At 41.8% G+C, this 25,424-nt stretch overlaps 1 protein-coding gene across 3 annotated transcripts in view; it reads left to right on the top strand.

The window, feature by feature from the left end:
* The window catches only part of LOC146805131 (P2Y purinoceptor 8-like), a 408,946-nt gene extending 383,960 nt beyond the window's left edge, over positions 1-24,986 (top strand). For 2 of the 3 annotated variants that reach the window (XM_085622281.1, XM_085622280.1), the window contains one exon: positions 22,065-24,986. In XM_085622281.1, coding sequence (XP_085478407.1) covers positions 22,117-23,139 — 1,023 coding nt within the window. In that variant the 5' untranslated portion in view covers positions 22,065-22,116 and the 3' untranslated portion in view covers positions 23,140-24,986. Of the gene's footprint in view, positions 1-16,671; positions 17,422-22,064 lie in introns of those variants that run through there. The other variant, XR_014967793.1, reaches the window with a different exon arrangement.
* Positions 24,987-25,424: the final 438 nt, after the last annotated feature.

Here is a 25,424-nt window from a genome sequence, read left to right as displayed (position 1 = left end):
ATGGGGCAATATAACCCGTGCGAAGACAAGTGTGGCATGACATTTTCACGGGGTGGTGTTACAGTGCACATGGGCTAGAGAGTGTCATAGCATATGCACTAGCTAGTGGAATACAATACAGAGGTGTGTGACACTCGGCAGGCAATGGTGGGTGTAACACAGCATTGGGCTCTGTCAGGAGCGCGCTGTGACTCGCAAGTGATGTTCGTCCCCTTTCCAGAGAGTAAAATAAAAAGTATTACACATCCGGCAGTGGATGTGTGTTTTATTAACTGTGAGGGGGGTTTCTTGCATAGTTTTGGTCGAATTTTTGTCGAATCCCCTTTGAATGGCTTGGTGTGCATGGGTATTAAATGTGCCCGTCAATAGCTACCCATGTTTGTATAAATAAACGACAAGGGTGTCTACCGGGATTAGGCACGGTAGAGCATCAGACATGTCAGAGCTTCACTAGTGGTGTAAATACATTCCACGTGGATTAATTGCATGCATAGTCGCCTTTTAATGAATATCACGCAAATCGTCATGGTGATAGGTACGTACGGTTTGTCCAGCATGTCCTAGGTGTGTCTATAAATATATAGTTTTTAAAAATAATAAAAAACAGTGGCCGGCCCTGGGGATTGGGGTCAAAAAAATATAATTAGGAGACAGGCCCTGGGGGATGGGGTCATCAGGGCCAATAAATTAGAATAAGAAGGGGAACCACACAGCCCCCCTTCTTAAAAAAATAAAATAAATAAAAGACTGGCATCGTGCCGGAGGCCATGCCCCCTCCATGCAGCACTCTGCAAACGCGCCCCCAACAGGCATCTCCAGTATGCGCCAGGGAGCTGCGCTGCAGACAGGTGTTCTGAGGCCAAGCCCCTTTTTACACCTCTCTGCAACGCAGCTCTGTGGCGCTTACTGGAGGTACCTAGTGGTCTAGTGTGACCCTAGGGACCCTTAGGATTCAAGGGGACTTAATCTCTCAACTTAGAACAGCCACAGGGCGCGTTTACACAGTGGTGAAGGGAGGGGACGGGGCCTGAGGTGACGTGTGCAAACACGCACCATGGCACGTTTTAAATTGGGGATATAATTTCCCTTCAATACTGAGGGCCCCTGGGGGCTAACTAGCCCACCAAGTGCTTCCAGTAAGCGCCACTGAGCTGCATTGCAGAGAGGTGGTCCAGGCCGTGTCACTTTTTACACCTCTCTGCAACGCAGCTCTGTGGCACTTACTGGAGGTACCTAGTGGGCTAGTTGGACCCTAGGGACCCTCAGGACTCAAATGAACTTAATCTCCCAACTAAAAACGGACACAGGGCGTGTTTACACAATGGTGAAAGGAGGGGACGGGGCCTGAGTTAACGTGTGCAAAAACGCCCTGTGGCCTGTTTTAAGAGGTAGTTTTAATCCCCATGCCCTATTATATACTAGGGGCTTATAGAGGAGGTAAGGCTAATCACAGGGGGACCCCAACGCATAATGTTCCCTAGTGTATGTAGGTGTTTTCACTGTATTCTAAGTGTCTTTTAACATAGCACTGGCTCTAGGACTGGTTAGTCAGACTCAGTTACCACCAGTATCCGTCTGAAAAAGTTGAGGGTACAGGATGATTTTGCAACAAGGCTTCTTTCTGCTCTTCTTTTTGTTCTTTCTGCACGTTATCCTTCTTCCTGCACTTATCTTCGTATTTGAGGACTTCTGTTGCTTCTTTCTGCACTTCTTTTGTTTCTTTCTGTGCATTTTTTCTTCTTTCTTCACATGTCCTATCTCTGTAGGCATAGTTAGAAATTAGCATTTAAAAAACCTTTGAAATTAACAGAAAAAACCATAGGTTTCAGGCACGTTATATTTAGGAATTAGCATTTAAAAAACCTCAGAAATTCACTGAAAAAACCATAGGTTTCAGGGGTGTTATAGTTAGCTGGACTTTTCACTTGTACAAAACCATTGAAATTCCCCCGTTATAGTTAGTTCAGCTAACTATAACTCGCGCGCCCGCAATGCACTGCTGATGACGTCACATATTACATCACTCATGACATGGTCAGTGACATCACTCATGACATCACTGATGACATCTCAAATGACATCACTGATGACATCACTGATGACATCATCCTTGTGATAGAGTGGCAGACCTCCTCTCACCCTAATATAACCTTTGATACACACATTCAAAAATAGAGACTAAAATTTTCAAAACAATGGACATACCAATACCAGTTACAACAACCTCTTCAGTAATTCTAAGATCCACATACACATCCACTCATTCACCAACAGTCCAATACAGTCACTCATACATGTACTCACTCATCATATGTACTCATACACCTATACATCCTGTTACACAATGCCACTCATCCATAGAGTTACTCACACACATAGTCACTCATGCTAATAAAGAATCAAACATACATTTACTTGCATATACAGTTATACACACACCACCACACTTACTTCTACGGAAACTTACACATACTTCGTCTTTTAAACAATCACTTATAGAAACACATACTTATTCATACAGGAACTCTTTCAATCTCTCACTCTCACATATACTCACATATATACACCAATAGTCACATATACTAGTTTAAAACATATGTAGTTACTCATAAAGACACTATTGAGACAGTCATTCACTCACTAACACACCCATACACACACTCATCCACCCATACAGTCCTGCACACATACTGTGTTCAACACATACAAACAGTGAGTCACTCATTCATGCACCTATGCACTACGTAATACCCCCACCGAACCATGCAGACACTCAGACTGATACTCAAAAAACCAACTAATAACCTATATAGACACCCATGTAGCTACTCACCAACCCATGCAGCCACTTATACACAAAGTGAGAGACTGATACAGATATTTACATATTTAAACATTACTCACTAAGCCATGTATTCACTATGATACACTTAATCAGTCAGTTACACAATCAATTTTTCAAAAACAAATCATCCATTTAGACACTTATATACCCATTTATTCTTCCATCGACCTTGAGATATACATATATAAAACATATTTAATTTTCAGAATAACACACATTCACTGGATGATGTCATCAGTGATGTCATCAGTGATGTCATTTGAGATGTCATCAGTGATGTCATGAGTGATGTCACTGACCATGTCATGAGTGATGTAATATGTGACGTCATCAGCAGTGCATTGCGGGCGCGCGAGTTATAGTTAGCTGAACTAACTATAACGGGGGAATTTCAATGGTTTTGTACAAGTGAAAAGTCCAGCTAACTATAACACCCCTGAAACCTATGGTTTTTTCAGTGAATATAGATATATATTTAGTATACTATGTATACATGTGAAAATGTGTCAGTCCACCTGTTTACCTCGTCAGCACGCCGACGAGGTCCTCTTATGGCTCCTATGACATCATAGGGTGTCCCGAGTGGAGTTGTGCTATTATGACATTTTTGTCGACGTGGGAGAGCTAGGAAAGAATTTCTGCGGAATGCTGGCGCAGGGGATATTCACCTAAGTGTTCAGGCTAGTCCTTTGGGAGAAACTGTTAAGGTTTGCACTCCAGAAACCAAAACCAGTGATCCGAGGTCAGAGGCCCTGCAGATGGCATACGAGCTGGGGAGCCCAGTCGTGTGCACCGGCGGGACAGCGAAGTGACAAGTACCACTACCCACAAAAAAGGTAACAAGGGCACTGAATAACACAGGATCTTCTCTTTATATCTGGCAGGAACAACAAGATTAAAATCCCTTAGTTCCAAAATGCAGAATTAGTGCCACAACAGTCTTCAAGAGGACCTGCGATTGATGCCACTTCTGCATTTCATACACTGGAGGCGGCAAATGGATCACGCGGTACGGTCATACTGTGGTGCGATGCACACTCGTTGACCTCTCATGGCACTGCTCCACACTTCGGGGACAACGCTTTCCATTAGCTGTGTTTTCTGATGATGCGTCGTGCCGGCCCTGTCCAACAGCAGAACCCCTTTAGATCCAAACAGACTCTTCCACTCTCTCACCGGAAGTGAAAGTAGGCCACGCGGACACTTTCAAAATACAACAGCCGGGAATGCACTTTTCGGTAAAAAAAAACAAAAACATTCCTCCCTCCTAATTTATCAAATAAATGACTCACTGAAGAACAGGGGCCAGCTTCGATCGGTAAACAGCCGTTACAATGACTTTTTTACTTTGCGATACCATTACAACGCATGCATTACCACGCATGCGTTGTACATCGCGAAGTCATTACTACTCATTTTTTTAGAACGTATGGTCATTTACCACACATGCTTTTACAACGAATTTTGTTGTAAAGGTATGTATGGTAAATGACCATGAGTTCTAAAATATGTAGACGATCCACGTCCTTGTAAGAAAACAGAGGCTGTTCCGTTTCCTCACAACGACGTGCACCGCTCCTCAGAGACGACATGAAGCAGGAATCAGGAGGAGAGAGGAACCACGAGGAGTGAGAGGTAAGGGGGATTGGGCATGGGGTGGTGGTTACTTTTCTAGGGTTTAGGGTAGTGCAGTGGTGTTTGTGTAGTGGCGGGGGTCGTGCTGGTGGTAGTGTTTTAGGGTTTAGGGTAATGCAGTGGTGTTTTTGTAGTGTAGGGGGTCGTGCTTGGAATAGATTTAGGGTAGTCTAGTGGTGTTTGTGTCGTGTAGGGGGTCATGCTGGGGGTAGTGTTTTAGGGTTTAGGGCAGTGCAGCGGTGTTTGTGTGGTATAGGGGGTCGTGCTGGGGGTAGTCTTTTAGGGATTAGGGTAGTGCAGTGGTGTTTGGGTAGTGCAGGGGTCGTGCTGTGGGTAGTGTTTTAGGGTTTAGGGTAGTGCAGCGTTTGGGTAGTGTAGGGGGTCATGCTGGGGTAGTGTTTTAGGGTTTAGGGTAGTGCAGTGGTATTTGGGTAGTGTAGGAGGTCGTGCTGGGGGTAGTATTTTAGGGTTTAGAGTAGTGCAGTGGTGTTTGGGTAGTGTAGGGGGTCGTGCTGGGGGTAGTGTTTTAGTGTTTAGGGCAGTGCAGTGGTGTTTATCTAGTGTAGGGGGTTGGTGCTGGGGTAGTGTTTTGGGGTTTAGGGTAGAGCAGTGGTGTTTGGGTAGTGTAGGGGGTTGTGCTGGGAGTAGTGTTTTAGGCTTTAGGGTAGTGCAGTCGTGTTTTGGAATGTGAAGGGGGTTGTGCTGTGGGTAGTGTTTTAGGGTTTAGGATAGTGCAGTGGTGTTCGGGTAGTGTAGGGGGTCGTGCTGGGGGTAGATTAAGGGTTTAGGCAGTGCAGTGGTATTTGGGTAGTATAGGGGATAGTGCTGGGGGAAGTGTTTTAGGGTTTAGGGTAGTGCAGTGGTGTTAGGGTAGTGTAGGGGGTGCTGATGGGGGTAGAGTTTTAGGGTCTAGGGTAGTGCGGTGGTGTTTGGGTAGTGTAGGGGGTACTGCTGGGGGTAGTGTTTTAGGGTTTAGGGTAGTGCAGTAGTGTTTCGGTAGTGTAGGGGGTCATGCTGGGGGCAGTGTTTTAGGGTTTAGGGTAGTGCAGTGGTATTTGTGTAGTGTTGGGCGAAGTGTTTTAGGGTTTAGGGTAGTGCTGTGGTGTTTGTGTAGTGTAGAGGTCATGCTGGGGGTTGCTTTGTAGGGTTTACGGTAGTGCAGTGGTGTTTGTGTAGTGTAGTGGGTCGTGTTTTAGGGTTTAGGGTAGTGCAGTGGTCTTTGGGTAGTGTAGGGGTCATGCTGGGGGTCGTGTTTTAGGATTTAGGGTAGAGCAGTAGTGTTTGGGTAGTGTAGGGGGTTGTGCTGGGGGTAGTGTTTTAGGGTTTAGGGTAGTGCAGTGGTGTTTTGGTAGTTTTGGTAGTGTAGGGGGTTGTGCTGTGGGTAGTGTTTTGGGGTTTAGGGTGGTGCAGTGGTGTTTGGGTAGTGTAGGGGGTTGTGCTGGGGTAGTGTTTTAGGGTTTAGGATAGTGCAGTGGTGTTTGGGTAGTGTAGGGGGTACTGCTGGGGGTAGTGTTTTAGGGTTTAGGGTAGTGCAGTGGTGTTGGGGTAGTATAGGGGGTGCTGATGGGGGTAGTGTTTTAGGGTTTAGGGTAGTGCGGTGGTGTTTGGGTAGTGTAGGGGGTAATGCTGGGGGTAGTGTTTTAGGGTTTAGGATAGGGCAGTGGAGTTTCAGTAGTGTAGGGGGTCATGCTGGGGGTAGTGTTTTAGGGTTTAGGGTAGTGCAGTGGTATTTGTGTAGTGTTGGGCGAAGTGTTTTAGGGTTTAGGGCAGTGCAGTGGTGTTTGTGTAGTGTAGGGAGTCATGCTGGGGGTAGATTTTTAGGGTTTACGGTAGTGCAGTGGTGTTTGTGTAGTGTAGTGGGTCGTGTTTTAGGGTTGAGGGTAGTGCAGTGGTCTTTGGGTAGTGTAGGGGTCATGCTGGGGGTCGTGTCTTAGGGTTTAGGGTAGTTCAGTGGTCTTTGGGTAGTGTAGGGGTCGTGCTGGGGGTCGTGTTTTAGGGTTTAGGATAGTGCAGTGTTCTTTGGGTAGTTTAGGGGGTCATGCTGGTGTACTGTTTTAGGGTTTAGGTCAGTGCAGTGGTGTTCGGGTAGTACAGGGGGTCATGCTGGGAGTGGTGTTTTAGGGTTTAGGGCAGTGCAGTGGTGTTCGTGTAGTGTAGGGGGTCGTGCTGGGGGTGGCGTTTTAGGGTTTAGGGCAGTGCAGTGGTGTTCGGGTAGTACAGGGGGTCATGCTGGGAGTGGTGTGTTAGGGTTTAGGGCAGTGCAGTGGTGTTCGTGTAGTGTAGGGGTCATGCTGGGGGTGGTGTTTTAGGGTTTAGGGCAGTGCAGTGGTGTTCGGGTAGTGTAGGGTGTCATGCTGGGGGTGGTGTTTTAGGGTTGAGGGCAGAGCGGTGGTGTTCGGACAGTGTAGAGGTTCATGCTAGGGGAGGTGTTTTAGGGTTTAGGGCAGAGCAGTGGTGTTCGGGAAGTGGAGGGGGTCGTGCAGGGGGGTGGTGTTTTAGGGTTCAGGGCACTGCAGTGGTCTTCGGGCAGTGTACGAAGTCGTGCAGGGGTGGTGTTTTAGGGTTTAGGGCAGTACAGTGGTGTTCGGGCAGTGTAGGGGGTCGTGCAGGGGTGATGTTTTAGGGTTTAGGGCAGTGCAGTGGTCTTGGGACAGTATAGGGAGTCATGCAGGGAGTAGTGTTTTAGGGTTTAGGGCAGTCCAGTGGTGTTTGTGTAGTGAACTGCGCATGCGCTGCGTCACTAGGCGAGACCTAAAAAGCATTGCACCAAGATGGCTGCCAACACTTCCTGGATTGAAGTGTTGGCAGCCAATTAGAACCAAGCTTGTGCTTGTGTAGTTAGGTCCCGCCCAGATATATAAATATTTTAAAAAAGGACGCTTTCTGAACCAGGCGCTACCTTTTTGGCAAATTTGGGGTAATTCTGTTTAGCAGTTTGAGCTGTAGCCGTGTCTAAAGTTTCCTATGGGAAATTGATTTTCTGACCTCTATGTTTCGAATTTCTCAGGATCTACTAAACGGATTTGCACCATTTAACAAAAAGGGCTCTTTCTGAACCAAGGGCTACCTTTTAGCAAAATTTGGTATAATTCCGTTCAGCAGTTCGAGCTGTAGCCTGACCCGCAGGACCAAAGAAAAAAAATCGGTGAGATTCGCGCACCTAGCGCTTCATTATTATTTAGCCCCCGGGTGGGCCAAGTCCCGGGGGCATGCAATATTGTAATTGCGGGGGCCCAGGGAGGCCCCCGTAACCCTGGGAACCACCACCCCCTGGGATTTCCTTAAATATTTGCGGGGGGCACAAGGCCCCCCCACAGCACCGGGGACCACCACCCCAGGGCTTGCTTTTTTTATTAAAAATAACCTGTGAGGGGGCTCGAGGCCCCCCTCAAGCCCCGGGGACCGCCACCTTCCCAGAGCACTAAGTATTTAAATGCGGGGGTCGGTAATGGACCCCCAAACCCGTGGACCACCACCTCCCCATGGCTTTGCCAATGTTGGGAGGGGGGCCGCGCGGCCCCCCTCCAGGAGCCCTTGATGGCCCTGGTGACCACCACCTCCTGCAGTGTCCTGGGGTGCCTGCCCCCTGGGATACTACTGTTTGCAATGACAGGGCGGGAGCCACGCTCCCGCCCTGTCATTGCAAACTGCTTTGCTTCATTGGAGCGAGAACAAGGAAACCTGCTCTCACTTCAATGAAGCAAACCAGAATTGCTTTTCCACAAGGGGACCTGCATGTCAGTAGCTCCCCATGTGGAAAAGTAATGCCGGCTCCTGCAGGACCCGGGGAGCTGGCGGGACCGTGGGGGCATTGGGGCTCCCTCCACATTCCCCAACGGATAGGGCCTGCCCCGGGGGATGGGGTCCCCAGGGCTAGAAGTAAAAGCAGCCCCCCTCCGGAAAAATATATATATATATATTTTTAAATAAAGGCCGGCCCTGGGGCATGGGGTCCCCATGGCCAATAGAGGCCTCAAGAGGGGGGTCACGCAGCCCCGGCCATAAAAAAAAGTGGTCATGCCCTGGGGGATGTGGTCTGGAATTGGCCACAGGATGGGGGCCCATGCGGCCCCCTTCCCATTCATATATATATTGTTTTTTAAAAGGGGTCAGATCCTGGGGGATGGGGTCCCCAGGGCCCAAAAAAAGGAAAAATAAGGGGGGCCACACAGCCCCCCTTCTAAAAAACAATAATAAAAAAACACCGCAATGGTGCCGGAGGCCCCACCCCAGTGATGTCATCAGTGATGTCACTGAGCATGTCATGAGGGATGCAATATGTGACGTCATCAGCAGTGCATTGCGGAGGCGTGAGTTATAGTTAGGTTTACTAACTATAACTGCTGAATTTCTATGGTTTTATACGAGTGAAATCTCCAACTAACTATAACGTCCCTGAAACCTATAGTTTTTTCAATGAATATATATATATATTTTTTTTTTTACCTACTGGCGGTTGCCAGTAGACAGTTGTAGTTAGGACCTAGTTTCCATAGGAAAAGCATTTTTTGACTTGACTATAACGTTGGCGTTGTTTCACCAATCTGCATGACATTTTGCCATAAAAGTATCATGTAGGTACCATTGATTGGGAAACTTTGGAGGTTATCTGCGCAGTGCGGATTGAGAATTTCGGGTACAAAATAAGGTTGTGTTTGTAATGGTAATTCCCATAGGGACCTTTAGCCACCTCCACAGCCTGAGCCGCTGAACTCCAAATTTGTCAGGGAGGTAGATGTCCGTTCAAAGAAGTGCCTTTTGCTTAATTGGTGTAAATCCGTTAATTAGTTTTTGAGAAATGTAAGTTTAAAATTATCGTGATATCTCTGGCTACGGATATTTCGCGGTGGTTTCGCACTGAATTGCGAATGCACGTGTCAAGGAAAATGCTCTTATTGGTCGATCGCAACTTGAATAGAAAGTTTCGGTCCCCATTTTATCTATTGGGAACTGTTCCTGGGGCTGAAAATCTGTGTGAAAGCCCGCATAAGGCGTCAGGGTGGAGATGCTCTGACCCCATGGTTGATGAATGGAGGTGTTAGTGATAAAGTTATGTGTCCAAAATTATTTTTTTTGATCGTGGGCTATATTTGCGATGATGACGCGACCGCCAGTGCAGCCCCGTGTGTACAGTTGCAGGAATGTCACGACTAACGATGTTGTCACGAATATTAGTGAATCATTAATGCACATACTTATGGAGATATTGAGATTCTAATAAATGTTTTGATATAGTTATTTATATAGGGAGTTATCTAATGTGATAGTTAGAATTAATTATATAGTTATATTAATTTTTGAATGTGGTGGTGGCTATTGAAATCCATCTTCTACTTTCTGTTTTCGAGATGTACCCGCGGGGATCGCGAAGAGCGACATCATTGCGATCTCTGGAATCACAGAAAAAACGGAAAATAGGTTTTAGAGATGGTTGTTCTAGAAATACACTAGAAAAACATGAGTTTGAAGTGTACTGTAATAAACCTCTAGTATGTAGAATACTGCAATGTGTGTGCATATATTGTAGTGTAGTCCTAATAGTACCCTGTCATGCAGGACCTACGCTGTTTACGGATAACATATACTGTCGGTCTAGTGGCAGACTGACGCCGTACACCCCCACCGCATATGTTAGCCTGTGGTTTGCATTAGCTAGCTCGCAGTGCCACTAGAATCTCCTGTTAGAGAGATTAGTTTGGCAAACTTAGAACACAATAACCTCAGACTCGTGGAAACAATATACTACTTTTGACCCAGTCACTTGTGCATGCTTGTTTTTGTTCTCAGAGAGATACAGAGAAGAAACAGTCGAGCGCTTTTACAATAAGAATTTATTGTACCGTAGTTGTTCTTATGTAAAATAAGTGTGCTGTTACAACTGTAACACAGTAGCAGAGATATAGAACCAGCAGTACAGTGAATAGAAAGGAATAGTATTGTTCTACCATTTTTCAATAGTCATGAACACATGCATGAAATATGAAATGCATTTATAAAATAAAGTGCTTACTCCTAAGATGCCTGACTAGATGTACCTAAGTATACCTAGCATGTGAGTAGGTGCTACAGAGTCTAAGCCTAAAAGGCAAGCATCTAAAAGCCATGAATCCCACTAGGCTTTAGTTGGAACCCCATACCTGACAAGTGAGAGTGAGGGACTTCGTCCTGGACTTGAGCTGGACACCCCGCAAGGGATCATCAGACCACTGTCAGCTGGAGCGATTGCATGCCGGAGCTGCAGCGTCTCTGATCAGTGTGTCGGTCTTAAAGTCTCGGTTCCCTCCTGCTTTCTGATTGCAAGAGGTGCTGTATTTATACAGTCTATGTACGTGTGTTACCCATTGTTTAGTATGAGGATGATATTGGGGGTTAAACTTTGTGTGTCGAGGGGAGAGGTGAAGTATACATCCTTGAGAGTGTACTCTTCAATTATTCATATGCGCTAAGGATGACGTCTTAGCAATATTGATTGCGAAAAACCCTCCCTTGGCATGGAACTAGGTGAAAGGTTTAGTCCATAAAAGGCTGCAGTCCTTTGAAGGCGTGATGCACCGATAAAGCGCTCTGTCCTTATTTAAAGTTATGTCCTTATAAGGATCGTTCCTATGAAATAATGGGGGCTGATGTAGGGAAAGTGTACGATGTTTGGGACCTATATTAGGGTACCGATATGAAATATAATAATATGTGTTTTCATTTTATGGAAAAGGCGCGATCGTCGCGGTTAACGACGCCGTTGCGATGTCCCGAATAACCGGGAATACGGGAAATAGGTCTGAAAGATGGTTTTTAAAGTAACCTAGTAAAAAACATGAGTTTAAACATGCTTTAAAAGAGGTATGTATATAGTAATGTGTGTAGGGCAATGTTCAGAATGGATTTTTTTACATATTATTTTTGGGTGTGTTGGTGGTCATTGAATGTCTGCTTTTGTTTTCTGTTTTCACGATATGTTTGCGGGGATCGCATCGTCATTGCAAAGATCCCCAAAACTAAAGAAAAAAAAAACCTTTAGAAAAAAACTTCATAAAAATTCGGGTACTAGGGTGGCTCTGACAAGAGCCATTGTGTTGGTTGTGTATATATGGCTGCTACTCAAGATCGGATGCAAAGTTTCTGGTTACTTAGAAACACCCTGTTGCCTTGATCTGTAAAGTGCACTCAATCATTTCTGTAATTTCCATGCATGTCAAAACACAGATTGTTGTTATAGATACAGCTCATACCATGCACTCAGTGGAATGCAGAAACCAATTTATTAACATGTTCCCTGGCTTTGTCAGTCTGTGGACAGAATTGATTTGACAACTTCCATTTCTGTTTTTGGCATATATTAGAGTACACCAAGACAGTGTGAGGAAAAAGCAACATAATTTCTGCAGAGGCCTCTTTTATTAGAATTTCCAGCCTTACCCCAGTCAGTGTGCCTAGGTCGTTGTCACCACAGTACACAATCATTTAGGTGGGGAGTTTGAGAATACGCAATGGATTTAACCGAAGCCAGGAACTAATGACACTTTAACCCTCTCTGGCCAACCCAAGTAATCTGCACATTTGGCAAATCCAAGTTCCTGTCAATCTATCTCTTTTTTGCAGCCTCTTCAGACCAATAGATATAACTGTGGCCCACAATCCATACTCTAAGCATTTTCATGTGAAGCAGCAATAGTAGTCAGGAGAAGGATGGAGCTCAATGAGGTGGTTTTCCAAAGTTAAAATGGAGGTTAAGTGGGTTGGATGGCTCAGGTAGAAGTCATAATATTGGCTGTTGTTTTAAAAAAGATATGTAATACAGACATTGATATGCTTTTGAATCTGTGGAGTAAACTACACTTGTTGTATCTCATTTGGAAGTAGCATGTTCCTTCTAGTATGTGCTGTGAACTTGTGACCTATTGGTTCCACTGGGTTACCAGGTACACTGAGCTCAGACTGTAGTGGGAGGAAGGGTGTAAAAGAGACAGAACATGTTTTTGAAACATTGAGGAGTGATGACACAATGTAAGTGATGGCAAGTTTTAGTTTCCACGTCAGGACTATGTAATAAACTGTTGTGTAGTATTTAAATTTCAGAAAAATAAAGATAGATATTGGTTTGAACTACCATTTTCTTTGTGATCATTCCGCGATGATTGCAAAAATATAGTGAAAACGCACCGACAGGAACCTCTTTTTGAAAAAGAGCGAAAGGGTTAACAGATGCTTACCATTCACAAGTAGAGATGCAGTAGTCTAAAATGAAAGACATGATTTCATTTGCTGCCTTTCTCATGATGATAGAGTGGAAAGTTGAAGAGGTTGCCATTTTAGACTTGCTTTGCATGAGAATGGTGTACCATTCTTGTGTTTAGTTTTTACAAATCTTAACAGTGCCCAAACTATGCAGAATGAGCTAAAACAACAATATAATCTACAAACTGAATTCAGTGGTATGTATATAACATTGTAATTATTTAAAAAATGTACATTAGAAATGAAGATGTATATTGATGTTTTATTAAAAGGAGTATCACAGTGCTGAGAAAAAATATAAGAGTTGAACTGTATCTATTAAAGGGTATGTGTTTAAGAGGTCAGTGGCGAATGTTTTGGGAAGTAAGAGAAAAATGAATTACTGCCTGTTTATTACATTGTGCATTTTATTGAAAAATAACAGTATAGTTTAGTGGAAAGTTGCAATGAGGAACTAAGGCTGTTTTAAATGTCTAAGCATCATGTGCAGAATAGATACATCTGTCATTTGCATTCTGGGAGTGGTAGTACTTTTAGTAACATTATTTAACAGGAATAGTGTAGTGATAAATAAAAGATAAGAACATGTTGTCTGCGTGTATGTGAATTAGAAAGAAGTAATACTTGTTAGGTATATATTGGGAAGTGTTTGTCAATGTGTTTTTTTATTTAAATGACCACTTTGCATATGCTTAGATGGTGAGATATGGTTTTTGTACTTGCACATAGCTCTATACACGGGTGGGACTTTTGAGTTTGCTTAAAGATGCAGAGAGGTATATATTTTGGGAAAGATGGCTGAAGGTGTACATCTATTAAGAAATTGCATATATGTTTACATGGTGATCTATGTTTAGTAAGGCTGGTGAAAATGTCATGTATTTTGTGAGGGTTGTTTTCCTTTAAACATGCTTCGTTTAAAATTAAGAAGGATAAATATTGAAAAAATCCTCAAGAGTTCTTGTGCTAGGTTCATTTGAAGTGTAACTTTTGTTTGAGATACGCTGAATATATGTTTCAGAGGCAAAAAAAGTATTTGAGAATTGATGTAAGTATACCATTTAGAAAAGGTTTTGTGCATTGAAAAATTTCTCAATGTTGTTTTCGGTTTTAGAAACTTAGTGATGCATGTGCACGCTCAGTTGCAAAGCAATGTATGTTTCTAGAGGACCATGTATGCAATGATATATCAAGTTTGATACCCAGATTTGACACACACATAGCTCAGAAGAAAATCATGCATGCAGTAAAATAAGTAGTTTGATACTGACAGAAGGAGATAACCAATGATTCGGAGATATAGAGACAATTGTTATGTATCTAACAGGAATGAAGGTACTTTCTCAATCACTCAAATAGTATTCAGGCAATCATGGAATCACCCAGTCACTACTCAGGCAGTCATCAAATCAGTGATTCACTATCCATGGGGTTATTTAATTATCCAGAAACTACACATGTACTTTTGCAATCAGGCAGGCAGAAATTATGTAGTTATTGAAGTATGCAGGCACTACATACACATTCATCTAATCACCTAGGTACTATCTATTGACTTATGCAATTAACAAGGCTGTAACTATGCAATCATTATAACATTTGTGCAGAACCTATGCAGCAATCTAAACACCCACTTACAAAACATGCAGTCATTGAAATACTGAGGCATACACATGCACTGATGAAACACTCAGGGTCTACTCATGCACTCATTTCATGTGCATGTGTAGAGCCTGAGTGTTTCATCAGTACACCCATAAGCTTCAGTATTTCAATGACTGCATGGGTTGTAAGTGGGTGTTTAGATGGCTGCATAGGTCATGCACAAATGTTATAATGATTTCATAGTTACAGCCTTGCAAATTTAGTGTTACATAAAAAAAAGTGGAGAAGAAGGAAAGATGCAGTGAAACAGAAAGAAGGAGTTGAGAGAGCAGTTGATAAGGCCTTTGCTTTGAAGAGGAAGCTTTTCATTTTGATTCTAAATAGAATCAAGACTCTTGACAAAATTGTATTTTGCATGAGTAGACAAAACCAGAAGAAAAGATTAGCAAATAGAAGTAATTGTTGTACAGTTTTTAGTGGACAATGGATACATACTTCTTGTTCAGAGGCTTTCTTTAATGAAGAAATCTATCTCCAGGATAACAAATTAGTTCATGCTATTGGTTAAAGAGAACGATGTTATGAAATTAAGAATGGTAGTCCTGTAGCAAAAGAGGTGATGGTATCTAGAAATGTTGAAGAAGTTATTGCAGAAGAGGTACAAGGAAGGCGTAGTCAGGGCACTGTATACAAATTGAATTGTAGTAGTGTTTCTAGTATTAGACAGCAATCCATTGATATATTGAGAAAATTCCTACATATCTTTTCAAGGCGAAGTTTAAAACACAAAATAAGTGATACCACTTAGCAATGTGAACTTTAGGCAGGAGGCTGTATTATGTGAAAACTCCTGCCTTGTTTTTAGGGGAAATAGGTAGAGCACTTTTGCTTGGTAGTGTGGCAAAGGTAGAAAAAGGTTGTGGTGATGTGCAGTTTTGTTTCTTCGGTCTTGAGCAGAATTCTAGGGAAAATGAAGAGTTGGTAAGAGGAGGAGTTGCAGAACAAGACACATATATTATAGTTGATAGTTTTAAAAAAGAGATTACAAAATTTAACACAGTGTTCTGTAAAAAAACAACTATGTTTGTATATGTTGTTGATTCCCTCTAAGAAGATTTAAACACTATTTTTTAGAGAAACCGCAGTCTGGGCTTAAATGGCTGCACCAGTATATTAGTTCCCATGAGAGTTTAAATTGTAATGCTTCACTTTTCGTAATCCCACTGCATAGAAGTCACATTATAGGACAAGAAAACTTCTCTTAGAATAAAGAAATAATGAAAAGGAGCATATAATCAAATATAGTACATTTATAGATTATAAACAATATCACATTCATGTGTTTTGAAACAAAATTGAAGTGGGAAGACTTGAAATTTATTTTCTTCATATAATCTTTATTTTCATTTCCAATCAGAAGCATAACGCCCAGCCAACACCTTTTCGTCCAATAGATGGACTTCATCAGGGCTGCAAAACAGTTAGAAAAAACATTATAGAAATTATCCAAAAATTATGTATATATATATTTATACAAGATATTTTAAAAAAGACCTATATTATACACCATACAGTAAGAAAGGCCAGATAGACATAAACATGATGAAAAGGACATGAGGCAATTCTACCTCTAATGATGACAATTTCTCTCAATACTGGAATTATTATCCTGTAGTAAGATGCTCCCTGCCTATATCCATTCTTAACATTTGTTTCCGATAAGTTATGGTATTGTGTTTTTCAAATGGAAAAGCAGCCTACATATAATCCAAACAATCATCGGACAAGTTTCACAACATATAATCCTCATTGTTATTACAAATGGTCTCAGTTCAGACATGATCTGTATATAGGAGTATCAAAGGAGAAAAAAGTAGACATCCAGATCAAAAAAATATTTATAATCCACACATATATAAGGTATTCTACGTCCCATTTATAATAAAGATTATATGAAGAAAAGAAATGTCATACTCCCCGCACTTTAATTTTGTTTCAAATTGCATGAATTTGATATTGTTTATAATCAATAAATGTACTATATTTGATTATATGCTCCTTTTCATTATTTTTAAAGAAGATTTAAACACAGACAATTGACTTATATTTAACAAGTGAAAAATGTAATAATGATAACTGGCAAAAGTTACCTGTGTGTGTATTTGTAGAGGGATGGTTTGACTTGGCTATATGGCAAGTTATATGTAAGTAGTGTTACAATAAATTGGAAGATAATAAAATGAACAAACATAGATATTAGATACCTATTTTGCAAGATAATAAAATGCCCTCTAATGTTGAAAAACTATGAAGGTCAAAAATAAAAAATAATCAACATTTATTATTCTTTGCAGCATTGGGAAGGGCCGTTATGGACTGCTCTCCAGCACTAACTACAACTCCACAATTCATGCTGTATGACGCCATCGGTGAAAACTGTTTAGCCAAATCTTGAAGTTGAGATTAAACTTTTGAATGGACTCTCTGCTTTGATGTTGTCGTGCTGCTATTGAAGTCGAGTGTCCTTCAGCTTTGCGTTGCTCTCTTGCTGCTCTCTATGAACTTCTCTTATGAAATGTGCAAGAAATATAAAAGGGGGAAATACCATGTATGATGTTCGACAGCATTGTGAATAGCTGTAAAACAGTGCTCACCAGCTGGTATAACAACACTACAGTTGATGCAATACGTGACCATTCTTGATAACTGTGGAGCTATATCTGTTGTAGTAGTCTGACCCTCTAAAGGGACTTTCTGGCCGGGTATTGTTGCTGCTGCCACTGATGTAGATGGTCCTTCAGGTCCCCTATTGTTAATCAACATTTGGACACTTTTTCTATGATAGGTTTTAAGATGATATGAGTTGGATGTCATCTCACATGAATATTTTCTGTTCGTCTCTTTAGAGAGGGTCTTTTCAGACATTGTGCATTGCACTAGTTTTGCAGCAGTTTTTGATTCCCCATACATTTGGATAACAATGGATAGTTTGATGTGTGTTTGGAAGTTATGCTGTGTTTGTGTGTTTAGATGTTGAAATAATTTTTTTTTTAAATGTTTTTTGCAAATGTGTTGCTAAAATAAAGTTAAACCAATATGTTACTAAACAGCTAGACTCAACTTTGTGTAAAATATGTCTTATATCTCTTTTACACATTTAAATGTGTATTTGTGACTACTGATGTCATTGTGACCTCCAGTAATGCTGTGAAGAAGGAATATGCATTTTTTATATAGGTATTTCGACAAATGAATACATAGGGGAAAGTTATATTAGAATCTTACTAAATAGCTACACTGAAACTTTATGCCAAATATGTCTATATATGTGTTTTACACTTTGCCAAAAACACCCGGTATTCGCTGTCTGTCCTTGGCAATGGCACTCATAGAATCTAGATTCATACAGGCACTACCTGTGTAATCATCAAGGACGTCCTTTCTGTTTCTCTCTGCAAGCATGCCTCCTGGCATAGTACTAGTTGGGGAATGAAGCCCACTTGGCTATTGAGGGTATTTGGGGCCAAGTATCCCTCTTGTTACCTCCAGCAAGTTCCACACAGTCAGTTCTGAGGCCATTCCCCCTTTCTGCACCACTCTGCAAACACAACTCCTGGCACACTAGTGGTTGGGGTATAAAGTTGTCTTGGATGCTAAATGACCTTGGGGACCAAGAAGCCCTCATTGTACTTTCTATAACTCCTACTCAGCAGGATTTCGGAGAGCTGGTCAGAGGCCCTGCCCCCTTTCCACAGAATTCTGCAAATACCATTGCCACTTAAAAACCACGGTAATTCACTGAAAAAAATAAAGGTTACTGGTAAGTTATAGTTAGGAATTAGCATTTAAAAAACCTTAGAAATTCACTGAAAAAACATAAAGGTTACAGGGCTGTTAAATGTTATAGTTAGGTTGACATTTCAGTCTTACAAAACCAGAGAAATTCAACAGTTATAGTTAGCTGAGCTAACTATAATTTGCACGCATGCAATGCATTGCTTATGACCTCATATATTACATCACTCAAGACTTGGTCAGTGACATCACTGATGACATCTCTAATGACATCGCTCATGACATCACTGATAACATCATCCACAGAATCTCTGACACAGCCACTCACACTCCCATTTAACCAATCAAATGCCCACTCCAACTTCCACACTACCATTCTCAAAACATTGACACACCCATACCAGTACATATATATCCACTCACTGCTTCACAGGTCTACACACACATCCACTCAGTCAGCCATATAGCCACTGATACACCCACGCACTCACTAATACAGTCACTGATATATCCACTCATACAGCCACTCAATGTCAGCCACTCATAGACCTACTCACACACCTACTCACTCACCTATAGAGTGAATTAGACAGCCATTTACTCACCTATAAGGTTATACACCCTCCAACTCACTTATTCATACAGATGCTAACATATAATCACTGACCCATACAGACCTTCACATACCCACTCACTAACCCATACAGCTACTATCACAATCCCTCGCATACACATACAGTCACTGATATACTCCAACACTTCCGTATACTGCCCTTCACATATCCACTTACTCATCCATATACCACTGACACATCCATTCACCCACCGACAAAGCTATAGACACACTCAGTCACGTATATATCCCTTCTCTTACAGCCACTGACTCATGCTGTAACTCATCCATGAAGGCAGTCATACACCCTCTCACCCACCCACACAGACACTCATACACCCATACAGGTACTCAATCGATCAATAAACCATACAGCCACTTATGTACCTACTCACCAACCCATGCAGCCACTTGCACAACAACTGACAGACTGATACAGACATTCAGACAACCTAGTCAATGACCTATGCATTCTCTGAGATACCTAATCTCTCACTTATACAGTCAGTCACACACCTACTGAATCATCGATACAGGCACTGAGACACCCACAGATTCATCAATAAACCTTGATATATATTTTTAACGCTCATAAATGTTTTAGAAACACTCACAGTCATTGGATGATAATTAAGGGTGGGCGTAGTGGGCGTAGTGGGGCTACGTGAAGCAGCACGTAGTGTGCCCAAATCTACGCACACTACGCGCTTCGCGTAGCCCCACTACGCGCCACCCGCCACCCACCCACCCTACTTTTAAAAGATAAAATGAATTTGTAATAAAGCAAATTAAAGGCACTTACCTGACGCGCGGCGTCTCCCGGGGCTCCCTCTTCCTGTTTTTCAATTTTCCTGACAAATGCGCATGCGCGGACGCCCACGCATGCGCATTTCTTGCGAGAAATGCGCATGCGCAGGCATCCGCGCATGCGCATTTGTCAGGAAAATTGAAAAACAGGAAGAGGGAGCCCCGGGAGACGCCGCGCGTCAGGTAAGTGCCTAATTTGCTTTATTACAAATGTATTTTACCTTTTAAAAGTACGGCGGGCGGGAGGCGGGTGGTGGGCGGCAGGCAGCTACGCTTCGCCCACGTAGTGTACGTAGGCGCTGCCTGCTTCGCCTACTTCGAAAACTGCGAAGCAGGCAGCGCTACGTACACTACGTGGGCGAAGCGTAGTGTCGCGCCCAGGGTTAATGATAATCAGTGATGTCATTTGAGATGTAATCAGTGATGTCACTGACCATGTTATGAGTGATGTAATATGTGAGGTCTAAAGCAGTGCACTGCAGGGGCGCGAGTTATAGTTAGCTCAGCTTACTATATCTGCTGAATTTCTCTGGTTTTGTACGAGTGAAATATCAGCCTAACTATAATGTCCCTGTAACGTTTGGTTTTTTCAGTGAATATATATACAGAAACACACACATACATACGTCGAAACATACAGGAGCTCCCTAGTTAATATATGGTTGGTACATAAACTAGATTTTATCATTGTTGGTCATTTTCTTGTTAGTTTATTAATCTTCAGCTTATTGTATATTTTTTAAAGCAACACTAGTGTTGTCACTTCCTGAGATGTCATCAGTGTTGAAGGTCATTTGACATAAATTCCTTTGATGTCATCGGGCGCAAAGGGTGTATGATGTCACTTCTGCTGCCCGAGGCATTTTGGTGAATTGACGTCTATGGCTGTGCTTTCAAAGACGGAAGTCAAATGTCAGGTATATTCTTTTAAAAGAGAGGTTTGTGATTACATTTGGTTCTCTGACCACAAAGTAAGAAGATTTTGTCAAGTAAACTATGTGACAATCTTTCTGGGTACAATGAGTGTGAAAGGAAAGGTTGTAGGATGTAATTTGTTCCTAACAGGTGAAACATTAAAATACTTGTGAATGAACTGTACAAATATTTCAGAATATATCAGCAGTTAGGAAAGCACAAATGAGGCAAACATTTTTGTAATGCTCAAGTGTGATGAAAACAAAGATTTTCATAAGATAATAACAAATTATTGCACTTGGTAATGTGCAAATGAATTATTCGCTGTTACCCGGTTTCAACGTTATTGTTTGTGCGATGTATAGTTTTATCAGTATAACTGCATGTCTGTGTAAATTTGGTAGCCATTTAAATGAAACAGATGCTGTCTGTAAATGACAATGCGCTACCACACCATGCTTTAGAAATTTATTTGTGACAGTGTGCACTAAAATGCGCCTCCAGCTATATACCACAGCCTTACCACTCTCTTGCTGAATACGTTTGCTACCCTTTTGGTTGCGGGACAAGTAGTTTTTTCACAATCCCTATGAGTTTAGTGATATAATATTGATGGCAGCAATCCCATTCTGAAAATACTTCCCACACCATTGTAATCAGGGGAATTGGAGCATTTACTGTAGTTGTTGATCCTGTCGATGTTTCTCCATTGGGTCTTCTGGATTAATGCAGCAGGAAATGCAGCATCATATGGAGTGAAAGTCAGTCCTCCCAAGCTTATTTTTCCAACCACACACTGAGCCAGGTTTGTTACGCCTCAATTGGTATCAAAACTGTCAGTCAGGGAAAATCTTGGTTCACAAAATTAACCCATACGTACATTTTTTAGTCCTGTGTTTGGTTTGCACACATGGTTGGCTTTCAATGCACTCAATCAGGGGCATTGGTTTCTGTTTAATTTTGATGCTGAGAAGCTCCTGACAGTTAGTTACATGAGCATGGCTGCTACCCTGTGCTCCAGATCCTAGGCCCAAGCAGGGGTTTAAATTAAATGCATTCAGCCTGCCAGTCTCTCAGCAAGTCAGGCTAACATGTGATGCTTCCTCATTTCTCTGAGTACCAGGATAGTCATCAACACTTAGCTGAGAAACAGAGGCAGAGGTTGGGTAGGTTATCTTGCCAAATTTCTGGTACCTTGGCATGCCTACATCTGACCTTTCAGCAACACCTTTACCTGCTCCTCATTGTGGTGACACCAGGATGTGGAGCAGGAGAGGGTTAGAGCTTAGGGGCTTGGCTTTTCAGCGGGATCAACAACACTCCAGTGGGCGGACACCTATGCTTCCACATGTGGAAGAAAACTGGTGGCAATATTAATACTATCGTGGACTTGGTTCCCTATTACAGTGCAATTTTATCAGCCACTACTTAAGGACCCTCTTAAGTTTAAAAGTGATAACAATTCTACAGTTACATAAAAAATTTGGTATAAATAAGCCAGGCTGAATATAATTGTTTTCAAAGTAAATCTGTAACAAAACATGTTGAAATGTATGCAATTTATTATTTGTGCAACATTGATCACTGAACACAAACTGCAATATTTATATTTCACAGGAATATTTGGATTCTTTAGACCGTGCTCCTTGAAAAGGTGGCTTATAAAAGCATGACTTACTTAGAAGAGGGTACCCGGCGGAATTCTACGCCAATATCGAATTCCACGTTGGAGATGCTTCAGAATAAAATGCTGCAGACTGCTTTGCCCACCTTATATCTGTTCATTTTCATTGTCGGCATCATCATCAATTCCATTTCCATGTGGATCCTTTGCTTCCATGCGCATCCAAAGACGCCTACAATCATCTTTGCTATTAACTTAGTCATCAACGACATGTTGTACAGTTTGACTCTTCCATTCCAAGTTGTTTACCACCTGAATGGAAACAATTGGCCGTTTGGGCATGTATTTTGCAGCATTGTAACTGTACTATTTTACGGAAACATGTACGGCTCTATTTGGACCATGATGAGCATTAGCATTGAACGATATCTGAAAATTGTATATCCACTGAGTTCCAAGAGCTTGACCACCAACAAAAATGCTCTGTGGGTCTGCGTTAGCATTTGGACACTTACTTTATTGTTAAACTTGCCATACTTGTATTCGAATCTAACTTTGCATGTCACACAGCTACAGATAGTCACTTGTTTTGATGTCCTTCCCAGAAACATGTTTCCCTCAAGAAACCATTTCTACATTTATTATGCAAGTGTTGCATCTTTGACTTTTTTCCTGCCTTTGATCGTTATGACAGTGTGCTACAGTGCAATCATAGCAAAGCTTGTGCGGTCCCCTCCTTTGCAACTCAGAGAAACCAAAAAGCAGATAATTTTTCTTATTGGGGTACTACTTACTGTATTCTTGGTATGCTTTTTGCCAAATCACGTGTTGCAAATTCTCCATCTTATTTATAGTAAAAAGAATCAGTCCCTGTATGTGGAGTACAAGCTTTCTCTGGCTTTCTCCAGCCTCAACTGCTGTTTGGATCCTTTTGTTTACTATTCTGGTTCCAAAGAGTTTCGAAAAATTGTCGAGAAGAAGATCTGCTGCTGTAGTATAAAGAGTTCACTCGATAACACCACCAGCAATGTTTCAGAACATTCTACTCCATTAACACAAATTAAGTAAAGAATGGAAGTTATCTATTGGGACTATCGTTGTCATTGGACACTCCACTGCGGCCCATCAGAGTAAATTTACCAGCATTCAGTATTATTGCGCTTACATGTTATTTAAAGATATTCTGTTCATGACTACTCTGTCAGTTAGCTATTTTCAGACCTATCAGCTTGGTGTCTGTGCACTACTGTAATATTTATCTGGGTGATTTTAATGGTCACTAGAACAATCATTTCAATTGAGTGATCCTGATTTCCCTGAGACATCTTAGACAGAGAGAAACTCTGCTGCCTTCCTATTCACAACAAAGGAAACAATCGATCTCATATCCATTGTGTCTGCATTGAAACTGGACTGGTCCTATCATTTAAGGATTTATTTTTAGAAAGCCCTGCTTCTCTTACAATCCATATGTTAGTATAAAGTTCTAAAAACCCCAAATGATCTTTCAAAGACAGCACTACATTATTTTTTACCAGCACTAGATGACATTTCCAGAAATGAAGGGCAATATTCTTCTGCCGGCTCTCTCATCATTTTCTAGAACATCTTGCCATTGGGTACTAGTAATGAAATTGCACTCCTGAATTAGAAAAATGTCAGCCCCAAAGCTTTTACACCAATACATTCTCAAAAACTTAGTGTCAGCAAAAAATGGTCTAGGAGTGCAGAAAAATGTTGATGATGCTAGTATTACACACTTGTTCCACATGATATGAGAGCCGATAGAGAAATAACTGGACATTTAACTAGTCCATTAAAGACAAAAAATGCACACAAAAAACTAGGCCTTTATAGGAAATCCGCCTTTTCTGCATGGTTACTCCAGATGTATCGCCTTATGCTGGACCCCATTTTATTGCTGTAACACCACACTGCCAAATCCTGCTTGACAGATGTATTGAGCCACATGTAATACTTGGGTGCACACTTCAAAGGGAGAGAAATGGATGACAAGACAATTCTAGTTGATCCCCTGTCTCGTTGCTGATGTACTCTGCTTTTTGTCCTACCAGACTTCTGTGTCTCAGTTTGTTGTGGGCCCAGTGCCCACTACAAACTGGATTTTAGTGTTAGATGTGGGAAGACACTGATGAATTTCTTATGACACTTACACACACATACCCAGCCCTCAGCACCCACGTTTAGTGTGGCTGAAGACGTTCTGCATCTTGAAAGTGCTGTGACGCATGGCAGTTTGTGTCTGTTTGCACTAAAGCAAAGAGAAACTTCTGAAAAAGTGGGTAGGGTTAGCCTCAGGAACTTTTAACCCTTTGGTTAGGGAAGGTCCAGGAGTCATCATCACCCACTAGCTGATACCAGGCATAAATGTGGCATCTCCATCTCCAGGCACCCACTTAGAACAGTTTTTGGACCTGAAGAAGACCAAAAGAGGACTGGACCTGCTATCTGTGACCTGAGAGGAGCCCTGAAGGATGACCTGTTTTCTCCTGTACCCAGGACAGAGACGTGGACTGAAGGGGTCAGTTGGTTGGCCTCCTGTTTGGCTACAGAGTGACAACAAGCTGTCTGACACCATGTGTGTCTCTATGTGCCTCCCCTGATGTCCTGGGGACTTAGAAGTGTACTCTTGTGCTTGGTTATGAATCAAAAGACTAATTCAGGTAAAATCTTTCACACGGGCAAACCTGATCCGTGTATCCAACCTGTGTTCCATCATGGTCAGCCTCAAATTGTGCCTAACGTCTGGTCTAACACAATCCTTAACTGTCATTGACACTTTGTGATTTTTGGTGCTATTTCTACCTAAAACTTTAAATAAATCCTATCTCTGGTTCCTCTTATTTCATTTTTGTGCTGAGGTTTAATAAATCTTAATCTATTTTTCTAATTCAGTTTGGTATTTTTATTGTGTGACGTTTTGACTTAATTACTGTTGTGGTACTGCAAAAATGATTTACACATTACCCTAAGTTACGCCTGTTTGCTCTTAGCCATAGCTACCAGGAGGCTGAACTTAGGGTAATTAGTGACTTTGAGGGTTCACCCCGGCAAGGTTTGGTTAATTTAGTGACTTTGAGGGTTCACCTCGACAAGGGATGTAATTATTCCTCGAGGTAGGTTGTCCTCTACCCCAAGTAATATTCCAATGTCTTACTTTGATGTCCAGCAGTGGGATTTAGTACTTGTGTTTTGTAGTCCGATACAGTTAAGTTGCAATTTAAATTGACAGCAAAAATGTACTTTAGGATTTTTTGTTGGTTTTAATTTAGCAATTTATGATTTTTTTCCTAAATTCATTTTTTACCTCAATTTTTTAACTTTATGTTTTT

The sequence above is a fragment of the Triturus cristatus genome, chromosome 8, assembly GCF_964204655.1.
Source record: "Triturus cristatus chromosome 8, aTriCri1.1, whole genome shotgun sequence".
NCBI lineage: Eukaryota > Metazoa > Chordata > Amphibia > Caudata > Salamandridae > Triturus > Triturus cristatus.
This window is presented reverse-complemented; position numbering and strand designations above follow the sequence as displayed.